The sequence below is a fragment of the Contarinia nasturtii genome, unplaced genomic scaffold, assembly GCF_009176525.2.
Source record: "Contarinia nasturtii isolate CC-2019 unplaced genomic scaffold, AAFC_CNas_1.1 Cnas_scaffold_5417, whole genome shotgun sequence".
NCBI lineage: Eukaryota > Metazoa > Arthropoda > Insecta > Diptera > Cecidomyiidae > Contarinia > Contarinia nasturtii.
In genome coordinates, this window is record NW_022202689.1 from 1 (window position 1) to 13389 (window position 13389).

A 13389-nucleotide genomic window follows, 5' to 3' on the forward strand; every position below is an offset into this window, starting at 1 on the left:
TAAACAGTGCGGAAAAGTTCGTCTTACGTTCGTAAGACCATTTATTTTTTCTTCATCTATACTAAAGGATTTCCAACAATACACCAATCGCGACTAAGGGCCTTCCAGGTTAGAATTTGGAAATGATTTGGCAACACCAACAATAACAACAACAATAATGCAGTTCCAAGTTCAGTGCCGCTAATCATTCAACGTGCTTAAGATTCGAGCATCCCTGCGACATGACAGTGTATTGCAAAAAGTGACATGGTGGCGCCATGTACAACATGGTGGTGAAAGAACAAATTTTCATGTAAGAGCATGTACGACCACATTATTGATGTTAGTTGTTATCAACTTGGATGAAATAATTTGTGGTCGCAAAAGCAAAATGTGCGTGGTCGCAAAGAGTGATCATAAAATTTATCTATTTTCAAAAATAAAATGTTTACAATTAGAAAGATTCCTTGCGATTTCATCATTTTTGTATTTAAAATTTATTTCGTTTAAAAAAAAGTAGAAGAAAAAACAAATCGTCTATCACAGTGTGGTCGCAAATACGTTGTGTTGTCGCACATGCAAAGTTTGTTCTTTCACCACTATATTACAGGTACATGGCGCCACCATGTCACTTTTTTCATGTCGGGGGGATGGATTCGAGACAAATTGAATTATTGTTTGTGATCAGGGAATTTGTTGGGGTCGTACGCAAATATTTGGCAACAAATAATAATAATTATAACTGCACCGAACAGCGTTCCTTCTTGGTGGTTTATTTAAAATAATTTAACCCTCCTAGGTATAGTTCGAAATAAAAACAATATAGTATAGTTACGGTCTATTAGACCGTTCATACAAAATACAGGGAAACCAAACAAAAACCAAAACAAAATCACACATTTTTTCAAATTTTTGCATTTTTTTTAAAATAAAAACATTGAAAAAGGTTTGAAAGTTAAAAATTGAAAAGATTTCAAGAAAATAATCAATTTGAATCATCAGAATAATTTACATGAGAGCGTTTTTTTCTCGCATTTTGCACACACAACAGTGATTTTCGAATGTTCGCCGCATACATTTTTATTGCATTTGTCGCAACATGTTTTGGTTTTACGATTGATTGAACTTGGACATAAATGACATGCACGTTGTTGTCGTGGTGTAACTGGCGCTTCTTGTTCCTCTTGACCCATCAAATGCTCACGAACTTCTTTGAAAGCCGACTGATTAGATGCATTCATGCCGCGCGCTGTTCGCCGTGAGATATGATCGTAAACTAAACCTTCATACAATTCGATCAAAAATGTCTTGCGTTGAAATGCATACTGTTCATGCGTGATATCGTGACTTGTGTTGTAAAGAACAAATGCTGCAACACCACATACGTTGATGAGATTCATGAAGAATGGAATTGGCCATCGATTGGTTCCAAGTTGTCATGAGTTTGAATGGCACATTTGATCCCTAGTTTGATCCAAAACATCCACACCGCCTTTTGTGCTATTGTAGACTTCAGATCGATTTTTCTCTGACAGACATTTTGTTGAAATAATAATATTATGTACGCGATAAACAAGATTCAAATTGATTTTTCTTGAGAATTTCAACCTATCTTCTCGTTTTCCAATTTAGTTTTTCATTTTTATTAAACGGATATCATAAATTTTCACCAACTTAGTTTGTGAAAATGCTTGATTATGTGTTTCCCATACATTTTGTATGGACCGTCTAAGAGACCGTAACTATACGATCAAGTTAGGATTTTCGTCTTTCTGGATTTTTTTTTTTTACAGAACAGTTTCAGGATTTTAAGTGTTATTTTCAATATTTATCCATTATTCTCGTAAAAAGGCGAAAATTTGATGCCAATCGGTCGACGCGTTTCCATTTTATGATATTTTTTTTAAGTTTTCGGTCTAATAGACCGTTACTATACCTAGGAGGGTTAAATAAATAGAATATAATTAAATTTTTTCGTCAAGCAGTTTTGATTAATTTTCACAATTATGTTTACTATTTATTTTGATTAAAATATTTTTCAATTCTCAGTTTTACTGTTGATAAATTTGCTTCTAAATCAATTAAATTAGTATCACTGTTTGGATTTTTTTTTGTATAACAATTATTGAATGTTGCTAACATATAATTAATAGGTTCAAACTTTGTGTAATCACTCTTTCTAATTGGTATATCAAAAAGCGTTATTGCTCGTGTATTATGCGCTGAATCGTAATATTTTAAACTGTTTGATATATAAGATGAATGACATTTGTGCCATTTTTCGTCTCTCTTCTAGTGTGATAATTCGGAATCAGTATGTCAAAATACCCTAGAAATGATATTTGTCTCGAACCCATTCATTCCAAGTCTCCCAACAATTCAGAGAATGGGCAAGGGTTCATTTTTATATTATTTTGACATTTTGACATGCTGATTCCGAATTTTGGGGTTTCGAGTGAAAAAAAAACATGGGTGAAGGAGTTATGACCCCCGACCCCCCTGGGGGGTGGAGGACTTGGAGAGCAGGAGTCATAAAAAATTTCTTATTACGTCAATCTGAACAACTTTGTAGTACATTATTTTTTGATCCGACAAAATTTCGACATGGTGGGGTACTCCCCTGCCCCCCTAATTCGATTGGGCCTCCCCTTATTTTCACAAATTTATTTTTTGGGCACTTTATATCGATCTATATAGGTGACATCAAAAACTTTTACTAACACTTTGGGTATTTTACTGGTAAGTAGTACGGTGTCACATTTCACATCAAGCCCTGACAAAGACTGACAGTGTATTTAAAAGATGAGATATTACCAACGTTTGCCAAATATGTAAGTGAAATTTATTTCGGATTGAGGTTGGAATCGAGGAATCACGAAAGTCGCAAAATTTAAAGAATCCAAAGAAATCACATAATCCACATTGGATTCATTTTTCGTCTCTCCTTTAGCGTGATAATTTGTAGAAACAGCAGTCTATCCTCATATTTCGGAAGTCTATAGCTGTCCCAGTTCATTCTCCTTAGCGCATAAAGTATAAATTGCAGACAGGCCAAACCGTGGCCGAGATGTCAAATCACAAATGTCATTAGTTGTCCCTATCGAAATCTGGTGTCAAGCAAGTTATATATTAATTATTTTATTACATTTTGTTGGAGACTTATTTATTTAGAAATATATAAAAAGAATGTGAATGTGAACGAAAAAGATAAAAAAAATTAATATCGTGACGAATTATGTAATAAAATAAATATTATAATTCAATTACTCAGCGGCTAGTGTGATTTCATACGTCTATACCGCTGCAAAGCGGTACCAATATATACAAACACACAAGGGTCGACTCACTTTGGATAACATTTCTATTTTTTACACCTAATGACGGCTCATCATTTTTGTTTTTATTTTATTAATAAAACTAAATAAAAAAATGTAAGTTTTTTACGAATGCGATTGCGTGGTTTTATTGTTCTGCTGTGCAGCAGCAGCAGGAATATATTGAGGTTAGGTGTCCTCCTGAGTAAATTTTATTGTATTATTTTTTTGTAGTTCTTTTATTTAATGCACGTTTGAAAAATTAACAAAAACCAAATTAGGAAAATTGATGTATTGTTTTATTTTATTTAAAATATTTTCATTTATAAGTTTCATCGTTGTTTCAAATTTTCTGTTCGCTATATGATACTCTTTTGTTCCACATTTGATACAAATATCAGAAAATTTGGAACAACGATGAAACTTATAAATGAAAATATTTTAAATAAAATAAAACAATACATCAATTTTCCTAATTTTAAATAAAATTGAATTTTTTAATAAAATTGACTCAGGAGGACACCTAACCTCCATATGTTCCTGCTGCTGCTGAACAGCAGAGCAATAAAACCACGCAATCGCATTCGTAAAAAAACTTACATTTTTTAATTTTAATTTAGTTTTATTAATAAAATAAAAATAAAAATAATGAGCCGTCATTAGGTGTAAAAATTAGAAATGTTATCTAAAACGGGTCGACCTTTATGTGTTTGTATATATTGGTACCGCTTTGCAGCGGTATACGCGTATTCAAGCATACTTTCCGCTGAGTAATTGAAATATAATCTTTATTTTTTTACATAATTCGTCACGACATTAATTTTTTATCTTTTTTATTCACATTTCACATTGTTTTTTTTTTATATTTATATAATAAATAAATCCCGTACAAAATTCAATAGAATAACTGTCAAGTGTATATTATAAAATTGATGAACAAATACGATGACTCCAATATATATATTGAAAATTAAGTAAAACACCATTAAATTTGAGTCAACTAATAATAGAAAATATATTTCTTGAGATTCGTATGCCTTTCAACCAGTTTACTGGCCATCGACAGCGACACGACTAACGCTACAAAAATATTTCTCTCGTAACAAAACATAGTCGACACACCGTCGGCGTAATCACACAATCAAAGTGACAAAATCCAATGTCAATGTAAATTAACAAGAACAAGAGTGAATTTTTAAAAAACGCAAAACAAACATACATTTAAATGAAATTTCACATATATCAACATAAACCTTATGAAACACATCAACAAATGTTGAACAGAGATGATTCAATGTTCCCGTTATCAGCGTTCAGCGCAGTCGCATCTCTGTGTATATAGTAGCTCTCAATAGCATCCAATCTCCTACTGTCTGTGACGCTTGCACGCAGCCGTACATCATTTAAAGTGAGTGGCAAATGTTGTTTTTCCAATGCATGTGCCGCTATTGCTGATTTTCTCGGTTCATTGTTTTTTTATATAGTTTAGGTGGTCTTTAAATCTAATCAAAACTGTCAAGTGTAGTTTTGTTAATAGGGATTGATAAGTTTCTCTCGTGGTCCACCTGTCAAAGCGCTGTCGTCGACTTGTTCCACGGGTTTGTAGTGGGTGATAAATTGTTTTTGTATTGACTCTATTTTTTTGCACATATTGTCGTAGTGTGGATTCCATATTTCCGATCCATATTCGATAATTGGTAATACAAATGTATAATAAAGGCGTTCAATTGTCCATGGATCGACGAAATCCTTGCTGTTGAACTTTAACCAAGCCAATGTATGCTCAATTTGCACATCAAGCAATACTCCCAAGTCCCTTATTACAAAGACTCTTTCAATTTGAACGCCGCCTATGTTGTATTTGTATTCATATTGCACAGATCCCCGATGGATTAATAAGATCTTTGTTTTGTTGACATTTAATTTTGATAAATTTCGACCTAATAATCCGCTACACGATCCAAGTCATTTTGAAGATTAATGCAGTCATCTGTTGAGGTGAAACAATTCGAAAGATTTGTATCATCAGTGAATGAAAGTATGTAAGAATTGGTCACGACGAAAGGAAAATCAATAACAAACATGATGAACAAAGTAGCGCCAATGAGATATCCTTTACCCGTCCCAGAAGTAACTTCCATTGGGTCAGATCTGGTATCTGCTATTTTTACAATTTGTCTGCGACCAGACAAGTAAGATTCGACCCATTTTAACAGCTGCTCATTCAATCCCATGATGTCTAGTTTTTGAATAAGTAATTTTTAACTGAGTCAAAAGTCTTGGTTATGTACAAATAGTTATCGTTGACCTATTCTTGATGAACGCATGCTGACTCTCATGATGATATAGATTGAGATTGTCTGTGACGAGAATCTTTGACGTCATACACTGTAAAGCAACACCGCGGTAATTTTGAACTTTGTTTCTATCGCCATTTTTGTAAACTGGTCTGATAAAGGACGTTCTCCATAACTGCAGTACAGTGGCAGTTTCAAGTGATTCCTTTATTTCTAACAGCTTCTCAATCTCAATTCTATAATCTTTCATAGCTGAACGCGCACAGCGTCGTTTGTATTCTCTTCTTATTTCTAAGAAGAAAAGAACATTTAATGAAGAACATTTCCTCAAATCATCGAAAGAGTGGCTCCATATGACTGGTTTTTTCGACCGCCAATACAAACTGAAGCGATTCACGGGTGCGTTTGGAAAAAATGCCGTAAGCTGCGCGATTTTTTTTAAAATTTATTTACTTCTGTGACAATTTCATGTCGTGTATAAGTTTTTTGATTGAATCCAATGATCAAATTAAAAACCTCTGACGAGGTGAGGAGCGAGTGACGAAACCAAAATGTGAAACACAAAATTTCTGATATCAATTTTGTGACGAAAATAAATGGTAGATATTTTTTCGGTGTAGTGTGAATAAATACTCAGTTATGCAAAGTTCATTCATTTGTCAATTCAAAACTTTGCACAAATTCATCCCTTTACTTACTTACTTACTTACTTAACTTACACTTAAGTCCATTCTGACGCAACGTTCCAACAATATGTTTGAGATCTATTTCTTAGTATTCGCATACAAAAATTCATCATTTTGTGCGATTCCTATGATTTATTCAAGCTTTTCAACAAAAACCCATATTTTCAAGGTAATTTGAGGCGTCCTTCATTTCTGCGTGTACGACCACGTACGATTCAAAAGAGAGTTTCCATATAGCTTCAGATGGTAGAACAGGGACCAAACAATACAATCAGGTGTTCAGTTTTAGGTTCGCTGTTCCATTTATCAAACAAAAGTTGACTTAATCCACGCGGCGGAAATTGATTTTCCACATACAAGAAATATATTTCTGAGTCATTGAACGGATTTGGCTCAAATTTCGTCATTAGTCTTTTGAAGGATGGTACTTTCGTAAAATAAAAAGAATTTTTGTGGCGCCATCTATAGGTCAGATCTAAGACTTATTTGTTACCCGGGTAACAATTAATAATTGGAAAGAGCAATTACATGAAATTTGAACCAATAAAATATATGCTTACAACATTTAACGATTATTATACCAAAAAGATACCAAACAGTAATACTAATATTAATTTTACTAATACTAATTGATTTAGAACTAAATTTTTCGACATTAAACTTTGGATTGACATTTTTTTAAAACAAAATAGATAAAAATGAAAGACATTACTACAATGAATTTAACAATTGTACGTACAATGTACGTCGTACATAAATTTTCAAAATTATAATCAAAGACATTTATTTGTCTCTCTTAAAATGCTTGATGAAAAGTGAATTATTTTATTTTTTATAGATTGGAAGGAACACTGTTCGTTTTTTTAAATAAAAATTATTATTAATTAAATGTTACCATTAAACCAAAATAAAACACACACATTTCTAATTTTGAATGACTTTATTGTATATAAGTAATCAGTTTGAATTCATTATTAATTCTTTTTTTCAGTTGTTTACCTGTAAAATAGAAATGAGGATAGTTTCGTTATTGCAAACATCAAATATAAAAAAGAAATATTATTTCTATGAAAACATTTTCAGTGAGGGCAAGTTGTAATCAATTTGCTCTCAGAGAACTCTGTGTCTCTTGAGCAATATTAATAGCGTATAGTAAAATTCATCAGTAAAAATATTTATAGCTTTATTTTAATTAAACACTTTAACTAAAAACTATCATTTGTGAATTTGACGTACCTGTTACAGCAATCGCAAAATGTATATTATCACATCTGCAATGAAAAAAATTCAAATCATTAGCTAATGGAACATTCTTGAAAATACTAATTTTGCCTAACTATATTGGGTTTGAATTCAGAACAACCAATCCTCATTTTATTAACTAGTTCCAAATAGAATAGGTCTGGGGCGGTAAAAATTCATCATATAAATCACTAAAAGCCTAACATATTTGGAGTGTTGGAAATTATGGAAGTTTTACCTTATGTACTATATCGGAGAGCAAATTCAACTGTTCTGTAAAGGGATAAAAAGAAACATTATTATAAATACAAAAAATATATGTTATAATCTTGGATAATTATTTTTCTTTTTCAGAAAACAAATTTTCATCAAAATCTCTTATGACAGGGATAACTGTTTGACAATAAATTATTCATCATTCTAAAATTCAAACAATATTTATAATTTCGTATAATAAATATATTATAAACTTACTAAATTAAGGCTGAAAGTCATGCCCACTAAATACAGTCCACGAACACTGAAATTTGAAAAAATATATTCTTAATATTTCTAAATTATTTCCAAATATATCAGTTAAATTTATGATAAATTTCTCAGTAAATTAAATCCACATACTTTGTTCAGGTATATGCTTTGTCTCTTTACATAAACTCATCATAAAGCTCAAAATAAACATTTAAAAAAATCGAAAAACTTACTAATTGTCTCTGTATACAATGACTGTAACTGCAAAAGATTGCACGTGGTTTCATCACTATAACATTGTGGTTATGTGGCCGCTTACAGTTTCCGATTCATTTGATCACACTCATTTCTCTTAAAAAACTGTATCAAGTGGAAACAAAAAACATGAAAAATTTATTCTTGAACTATTCAATATTCAATTAAAGTGAAATAAATCTGTATTTGGTTCGATAATTAATAATAATTGTTTAACTATAATGAAAATCAGAAATTTATATGTTTAAGAAAATTAGACAAAATAATAGCTTCGAACTCAGAAATTGTTAAATGAAGATAAATAACCTTTTTAATATATTAAATTTAAAACCGAGAAAAATTTCAAAAATTTTGTCTTAATTGTATCAATGTATAATAAAAAGAGAGAACATTTACCTTTGAAAATTGATTTGTAGAGACAAAGTGAACTGAATGCGTCGACGTCTTGAAAGAGAAGAACTCAACGATAATTATTCGTCAACTTATTGACTAAAATCTTATCGTTCAAGATTGTCACTCTAGTGGTACACTAAGAAACTATTGAATACTGTCAAAACTGTCACTTCGCTTATCGATATGTTCAAGAAATGTGATCGAATAACACATAACCACAAAAAAGTAGTCAAAATTAGTATTGGTTATTGTCATTTTAAGTTATAATTTCGATAAACTATAATTAAACAACATTTTTAATATAAACTAAAAAACGTGTACGTTTCCAGTTGAACGAAATGGAAAACGTTTTAGGGTGCAACGAAATAGATATAGAAGATTTAATTTCTTCTCAAGACCATATCACACCCAAAGAACGATATGCGAATAAAAAAGATGTAACAGTCCGAGCCAAAAAACGACAACCAGTAAAAATTTCAGACAGATCGAAGGCAGATAAAGTGGAACGCACAATTTTACAAAGTTCAATAATTCCAGGAACTCAAAAGGTTTATGTAAAAACATGGGGTTGCGCACACAATAACTCAGACTCAGAATACATGGCAGGACAGCTTGCTACTTTTGGGTACAATTTGACAAGAGATAAAACATCGGCTGATTTATGGCTGTTAAATAGGTATTGTAAATTATTATATATTAATAATAATAATATTATTATTATTATTATTATTATTATTATTATTATTTACGAATAGTTGTACGGTAAAAAATCCATCGGAAGATACATTTCGTAATGAAGTTCAAAGTGGTTTGGACACAGGGAAACATGTCGTTGTTGCTGGTTGTGTACCTCAAGGTAACCAATCATTATTTTTTGGCAATTGTTATAAAATTTATTTTTTAAATGTTCTATTCAAGGTGCACCAAAATCGGACTACCTGAAGGGATTAAGTATTGTCGGAGTTCGTCAAATCGACCGTATCGTAGAGGTCGTAGAAGAGACTTTAAAAGGACATACAGTCCGTTTATTACAACCAAAAAAAAATAATGGAAAATATGTGGCTGGTGCGCCATTAGACTTACCAAAGATTCGAAAAAATCCACTGATTGAAATCATTGCCATCAACTCAGGATGTTTGAATCAATGTACCATTTACTACACGCAATTAACTATAAATCAAATTTATGACGTTGATCTATTTTTTTACGCCAACGTCATGAATTTGATATACTATAAAAAAATATATTCTCAAATTAAGAAAAATTTATAAATGCCTGAATTCATGATCATTTTTGTTTGCCACTGACAATTTTTTTCAATTTCTGTTCACAGCTGACAAAATTTTGATATTTCAATAAAATTGTCAGTGGCTACAAAACATACCACACATAATATTTTCGCGACAAAACTCTCAAACTTAAGCAATGTAAAAATGTTTACAAGAGGTTTCAATTTTATTTGTGTTTATTGCATTACCCTTAACTTTTTCTCTAATCTATATTTTTGTGATCATTTAAGGTACCTATTGTAAAACGAAACACTCACGCGGAAATTTAACCAGTTATCCACCCGAAGAAATTGTAGCACGTGCAGTGCAGGCCTTTAAAGAGGGAGTTTGTGAAATTTGGCTCACTTCAGAAGACACTGGAACCTATGGCAGAGACATAGGCACCTCATTACCACAACTACTTTGGAAGTTAACTGAAATCATTCCAGATGGTTGTATGTTGAGGGTTGGTATTATACTATAGAAAACCAAATTTTAAAATCAAAGAACTACATTTTAACGTAAATTCAACATTATCAGGCACATGTTACTTTTCCGCACACCTAGTGTGTAAGGTAAAGTATTGGAATCGGTCGAAAAATTAACACCCAATATGTTTTCTGGGTGTTTTCGGGGTCAGGGAACACGAATCAGTCGTTTTTTCGATGTCCGAATGTATGTGCGTACCCTGTACTCTGTATTTAATGTATTCTTAAATACTCAAAAATATGTATTGGGGGGTTTTTGGGTACGAGAAAACCGAATATGATGTTAGTTTTGCGATACAAATATATTTCGACACACTTTTTATACAAAAATTTCAAAAAATTTGGATATTTGTATCGAAGCCATGCCTGTATGATACCGTAATGAGCTGAGACAGGTTATTTTTTTCACACAATGGAAGGTACCACTCAATTGTATTCAAATTTCTTCAAACTTTCAGAATGTTAGCTTTTTGTGAAAAAGATAACATCTGCAAATTTTCACATGATTACGATATCATACAGGCATTGAAAAGTCTATCAAAAATTATATGTATCGCAAAACTTATATCAGATTCAGTTTTCTCATGAATTCATATTTACGGTAAAAGATATGTAATAAATGCATGTTGTGGATCACAGTGCGGAAAAGTTCATCTTACGGATGTATAACATTTTATTTACGGTTGAATTCGGGCCCGAATTTTTGTATAGTTTCAGTCAAACCCAACGTCACAATGGAATGAAAAAAATAGATTAGATTGATATGAAAAAAAATGAATTGATTCATAATCATATGCAATAAACTAAGCCTGCCAGATTTTTTTTATGTCGATCCGGTCCGGATTTTCCGGGCGAATTTGCTCTAAGTCCGGGCAAAATCCGGGCGATGCAACTCAAACTTGTTAATTGAAAATCCGGGCGGAATCCCTATAAAATTAATTTTTTCAACCAAAGCAAAAATATTTTCCTCAGAAAATCTTTGAAATATTTTTCGATTTCCACAAAAATGACTTAATTATCAATGTAAGCTCAATAAATGATGTTTCCATAGTTTTTGATAAAGTGGATTTGTCGTCATAAAAAATACAACAAGTTCACACATTTAAAAAGAAAAAAATCCAAAATTATTGAAGTTTTTTTGTTAAAAAATCGTCGAAAATTGTAAAAACTCCGGGAGAAATCCGGAATTTTTCCAGCATATCCGGGCATCCGGGCTGGGCGATTTTTCATCTGGTTTTGGCCTCGAACTAATTTAATAATAGTTATAAACAAATTTCTAAATTAAGTATTATTTAAATGATGTTGCAGTTGTCCATAGAATGGCAATGGCTGTTGTCATTGCGGCGTCGTCTCCTTACATTTGGAAGAATAATCCGCTTGAAACACATTGACCTGCCGAATGATATAAAAAAAACACATTATATTAATTTTTTCACAATTTGTATAACCAATTTCAATTATTTGCATACTTTTGTACTCGCATCGCGCGCCAAATCCGTGCAATTGCACGTCGCATTTGTAGTAATCGCTTGCTCACATTGGTTACAATGAGTGGTGGTAATCCGACAATTAGATTTTTTACACAACCCACGCATTTCTTGCATCGCGGAAATCGTTTGAAACACAATGGACAATGTTGTGATTTCATGTTTTCATTTATCAGTCGAATGATTCAATTGCCACGTTTCACAATGGCTGCAATCAATTTGCGGATCCCTGGACATCGCACATATTTCTTGATCTTAATTGACGAATTGGCTGATCCGCTGGCTCCCATGTAGAAAATTGATGGCTGATTGCGAACAATTTTGTAAGTTGTTTTGTCGATTGCTCGAACCGTTTCGATATGCTTGTCCAATCCAATCGTGCATATTGCATACATGAGTACATTTCAATGCCATCGATCTCGTCGATGGTTAATGTACGAACGCCAGGATAGTCCTTTTGACGATGGTATTTCACCCAAGAAGCTGCAGCACGAATATAATCTGCATTCTTTTCGACTTTGACGCAGTCACTCTAAAGTCACGGATGGTAAAAAGTGAGGAATTCCTGCAATGTTTTAAATGTACAATAATATATTAAGTTTTTATTCACAGTACACCGAAAAAATCTCTACCAACTATTTTCGTCACAAAATTGATGTCAGATCAATTTTGTGTTTCAAATTTTGGTTTCTTCACTCGTTCTTCACCTCGATAGAGGTTTTTTATTATTATTCATTATTATTATTTTTTCTGTGAGAAATTTATCATTAGAATTGAAATGCAAAATTAAAATTTAACGTTGTGTTGGATCAGGTTGACATTATGCTGTGGAAATTGGAAACTATACATATAATCGACCTTCTATTTTTCACGAAAATTACCACCAAAGCGGGTCGAAGCATAACATTTTTTTACGTTATACACCAAGTTATTGCTAATATATATTCTTTTGATTATTTTTCCATTTTTCGTGATTTTGCTCATCAGGTTGGTATGACAAACCCACCATATATTCTGGAACATTTGGAAGAAATCGCGAAAATTTTTCAAACACCACGTGTCTATGCATTTTTGCATGTACCGGTGCAAAGTGGATCGGACTCTGTGCTGACTGAAATGAAACGGGAATATTGTCGAAATGAATTTGAAGAAGTAGTCGATACATTGCGAGCGAGGTAATTTAATTTTAATAAATGCAGTTAAGTATAGTATAGTTTTATAAGTAAAAAACACTTCTTTGGAAGTTCTCACTGTGACGCAATACTGCACATCAAATCTGAAAATGATCTGATATAAATTTTCAGTGACGCTTGCAATCAAATACACAAACAATTTTTATATTGCGTTGCCTCTCTCATTCTTAGAAAATTAAAAATGAAAAATGATTTTTTTTCTTAAATCTATACAAAAGTTTAGATATCTCAACAAAAATTTATTTTTTATTAAAAAAATATTTTCTCAATGTCAATAAATATTGCGATACATATTTATCAACGAGCGCCAAAATACATC

General features: G+C 32.0%; 1 protein-coding gene, 1 long non-coding RNA gene and 1 other non-coding gene across 4 annotated transcripts; 1 reads left to right on the forward strand and 2 right to left on the reverse strand.

The window, feature by feature from the left end:
- Positions 1-7197: 7197 nt before the first annotated feature.
- Positions 7198-8765, reverse strand: LOC116351414. Its single transcript, XR_004202135.1, has 6 exons — positions 8638-8765; positions 8220-8346; positions 7993-8038; positions 7757-7791; positions 7513-7547; positions 7198-7275 (listed from the first exon to the last, which is right to left on the reverse strand). It is a non-coding gene; the product is annotated as an uncharacterized LOC116351414 (long non-coding RNA).
- On the reverse strand, positions 7862-7945 carry LOC116351415. Its single transcript, XR_004202136.1, has one exon. It is a non-coding gene; the product is annotated as a small nucleolar RNA R38 (small nucleolar RNA).
- Positions 8766-8805: 40 nt separating the features above from the next.
- Positions 8806-13072, forward strand: LOC116351413 (threonylcarbamoyladenosine tRNA methylthiotransferase). 2 transcript variants are annotated; one of them, XM_031783510.1, is made up of 5 exons: positions 8806-9310; positions 9390-9490; positions 9553-9699; positions 10154-10368; positions 12865-13072. In XM_031783510.1, exons 1-5 carry the CDS (start codon positions 8973-8975, stop codon positions 13054-13056), a joined length of 993 nt encoding a protein of 330 aa, XP_031639370.1. In that variant the 5' UTR covers positions 8806-8972; the 3' UTR covers positions 13057-13072. The 2 variants fall into 2 exon arrangements, with proteins under 2 accessions (XP_031639370.1, XP_031639369.1); XM_031783509.1 differs by having other exon boundaries at positions 8809-9310; positions 9553-9780.
- The last annotated feature ends 317 nt before the right edge of the window (positions 13073-13389 follow it).

Bases quoted from the DNA above. Each gene is read 5' to 3' on its own strand.
- LOC116351413 (XM_031783509.1), top strand. From the start codon at position 8,973: ATGGAAAACGTTTTAGGGTGCAACGAAATAGATATAGAAGATTTAATT. The intron at 9,491-9,552 runs GTAACCAATCAT...GTTCTATTCAAG, and splicing joins TGCTGGTTGTGTACCTCAAG to GTGCACCAAAATCGGACTAC. The intron at 9,781-10,153 runs GTACCATTTACT...TGATCATTTAAG, and splicing joins CTCAGGATGTTTGAATCAAT to GTACCTATTGTAAAACGAAA.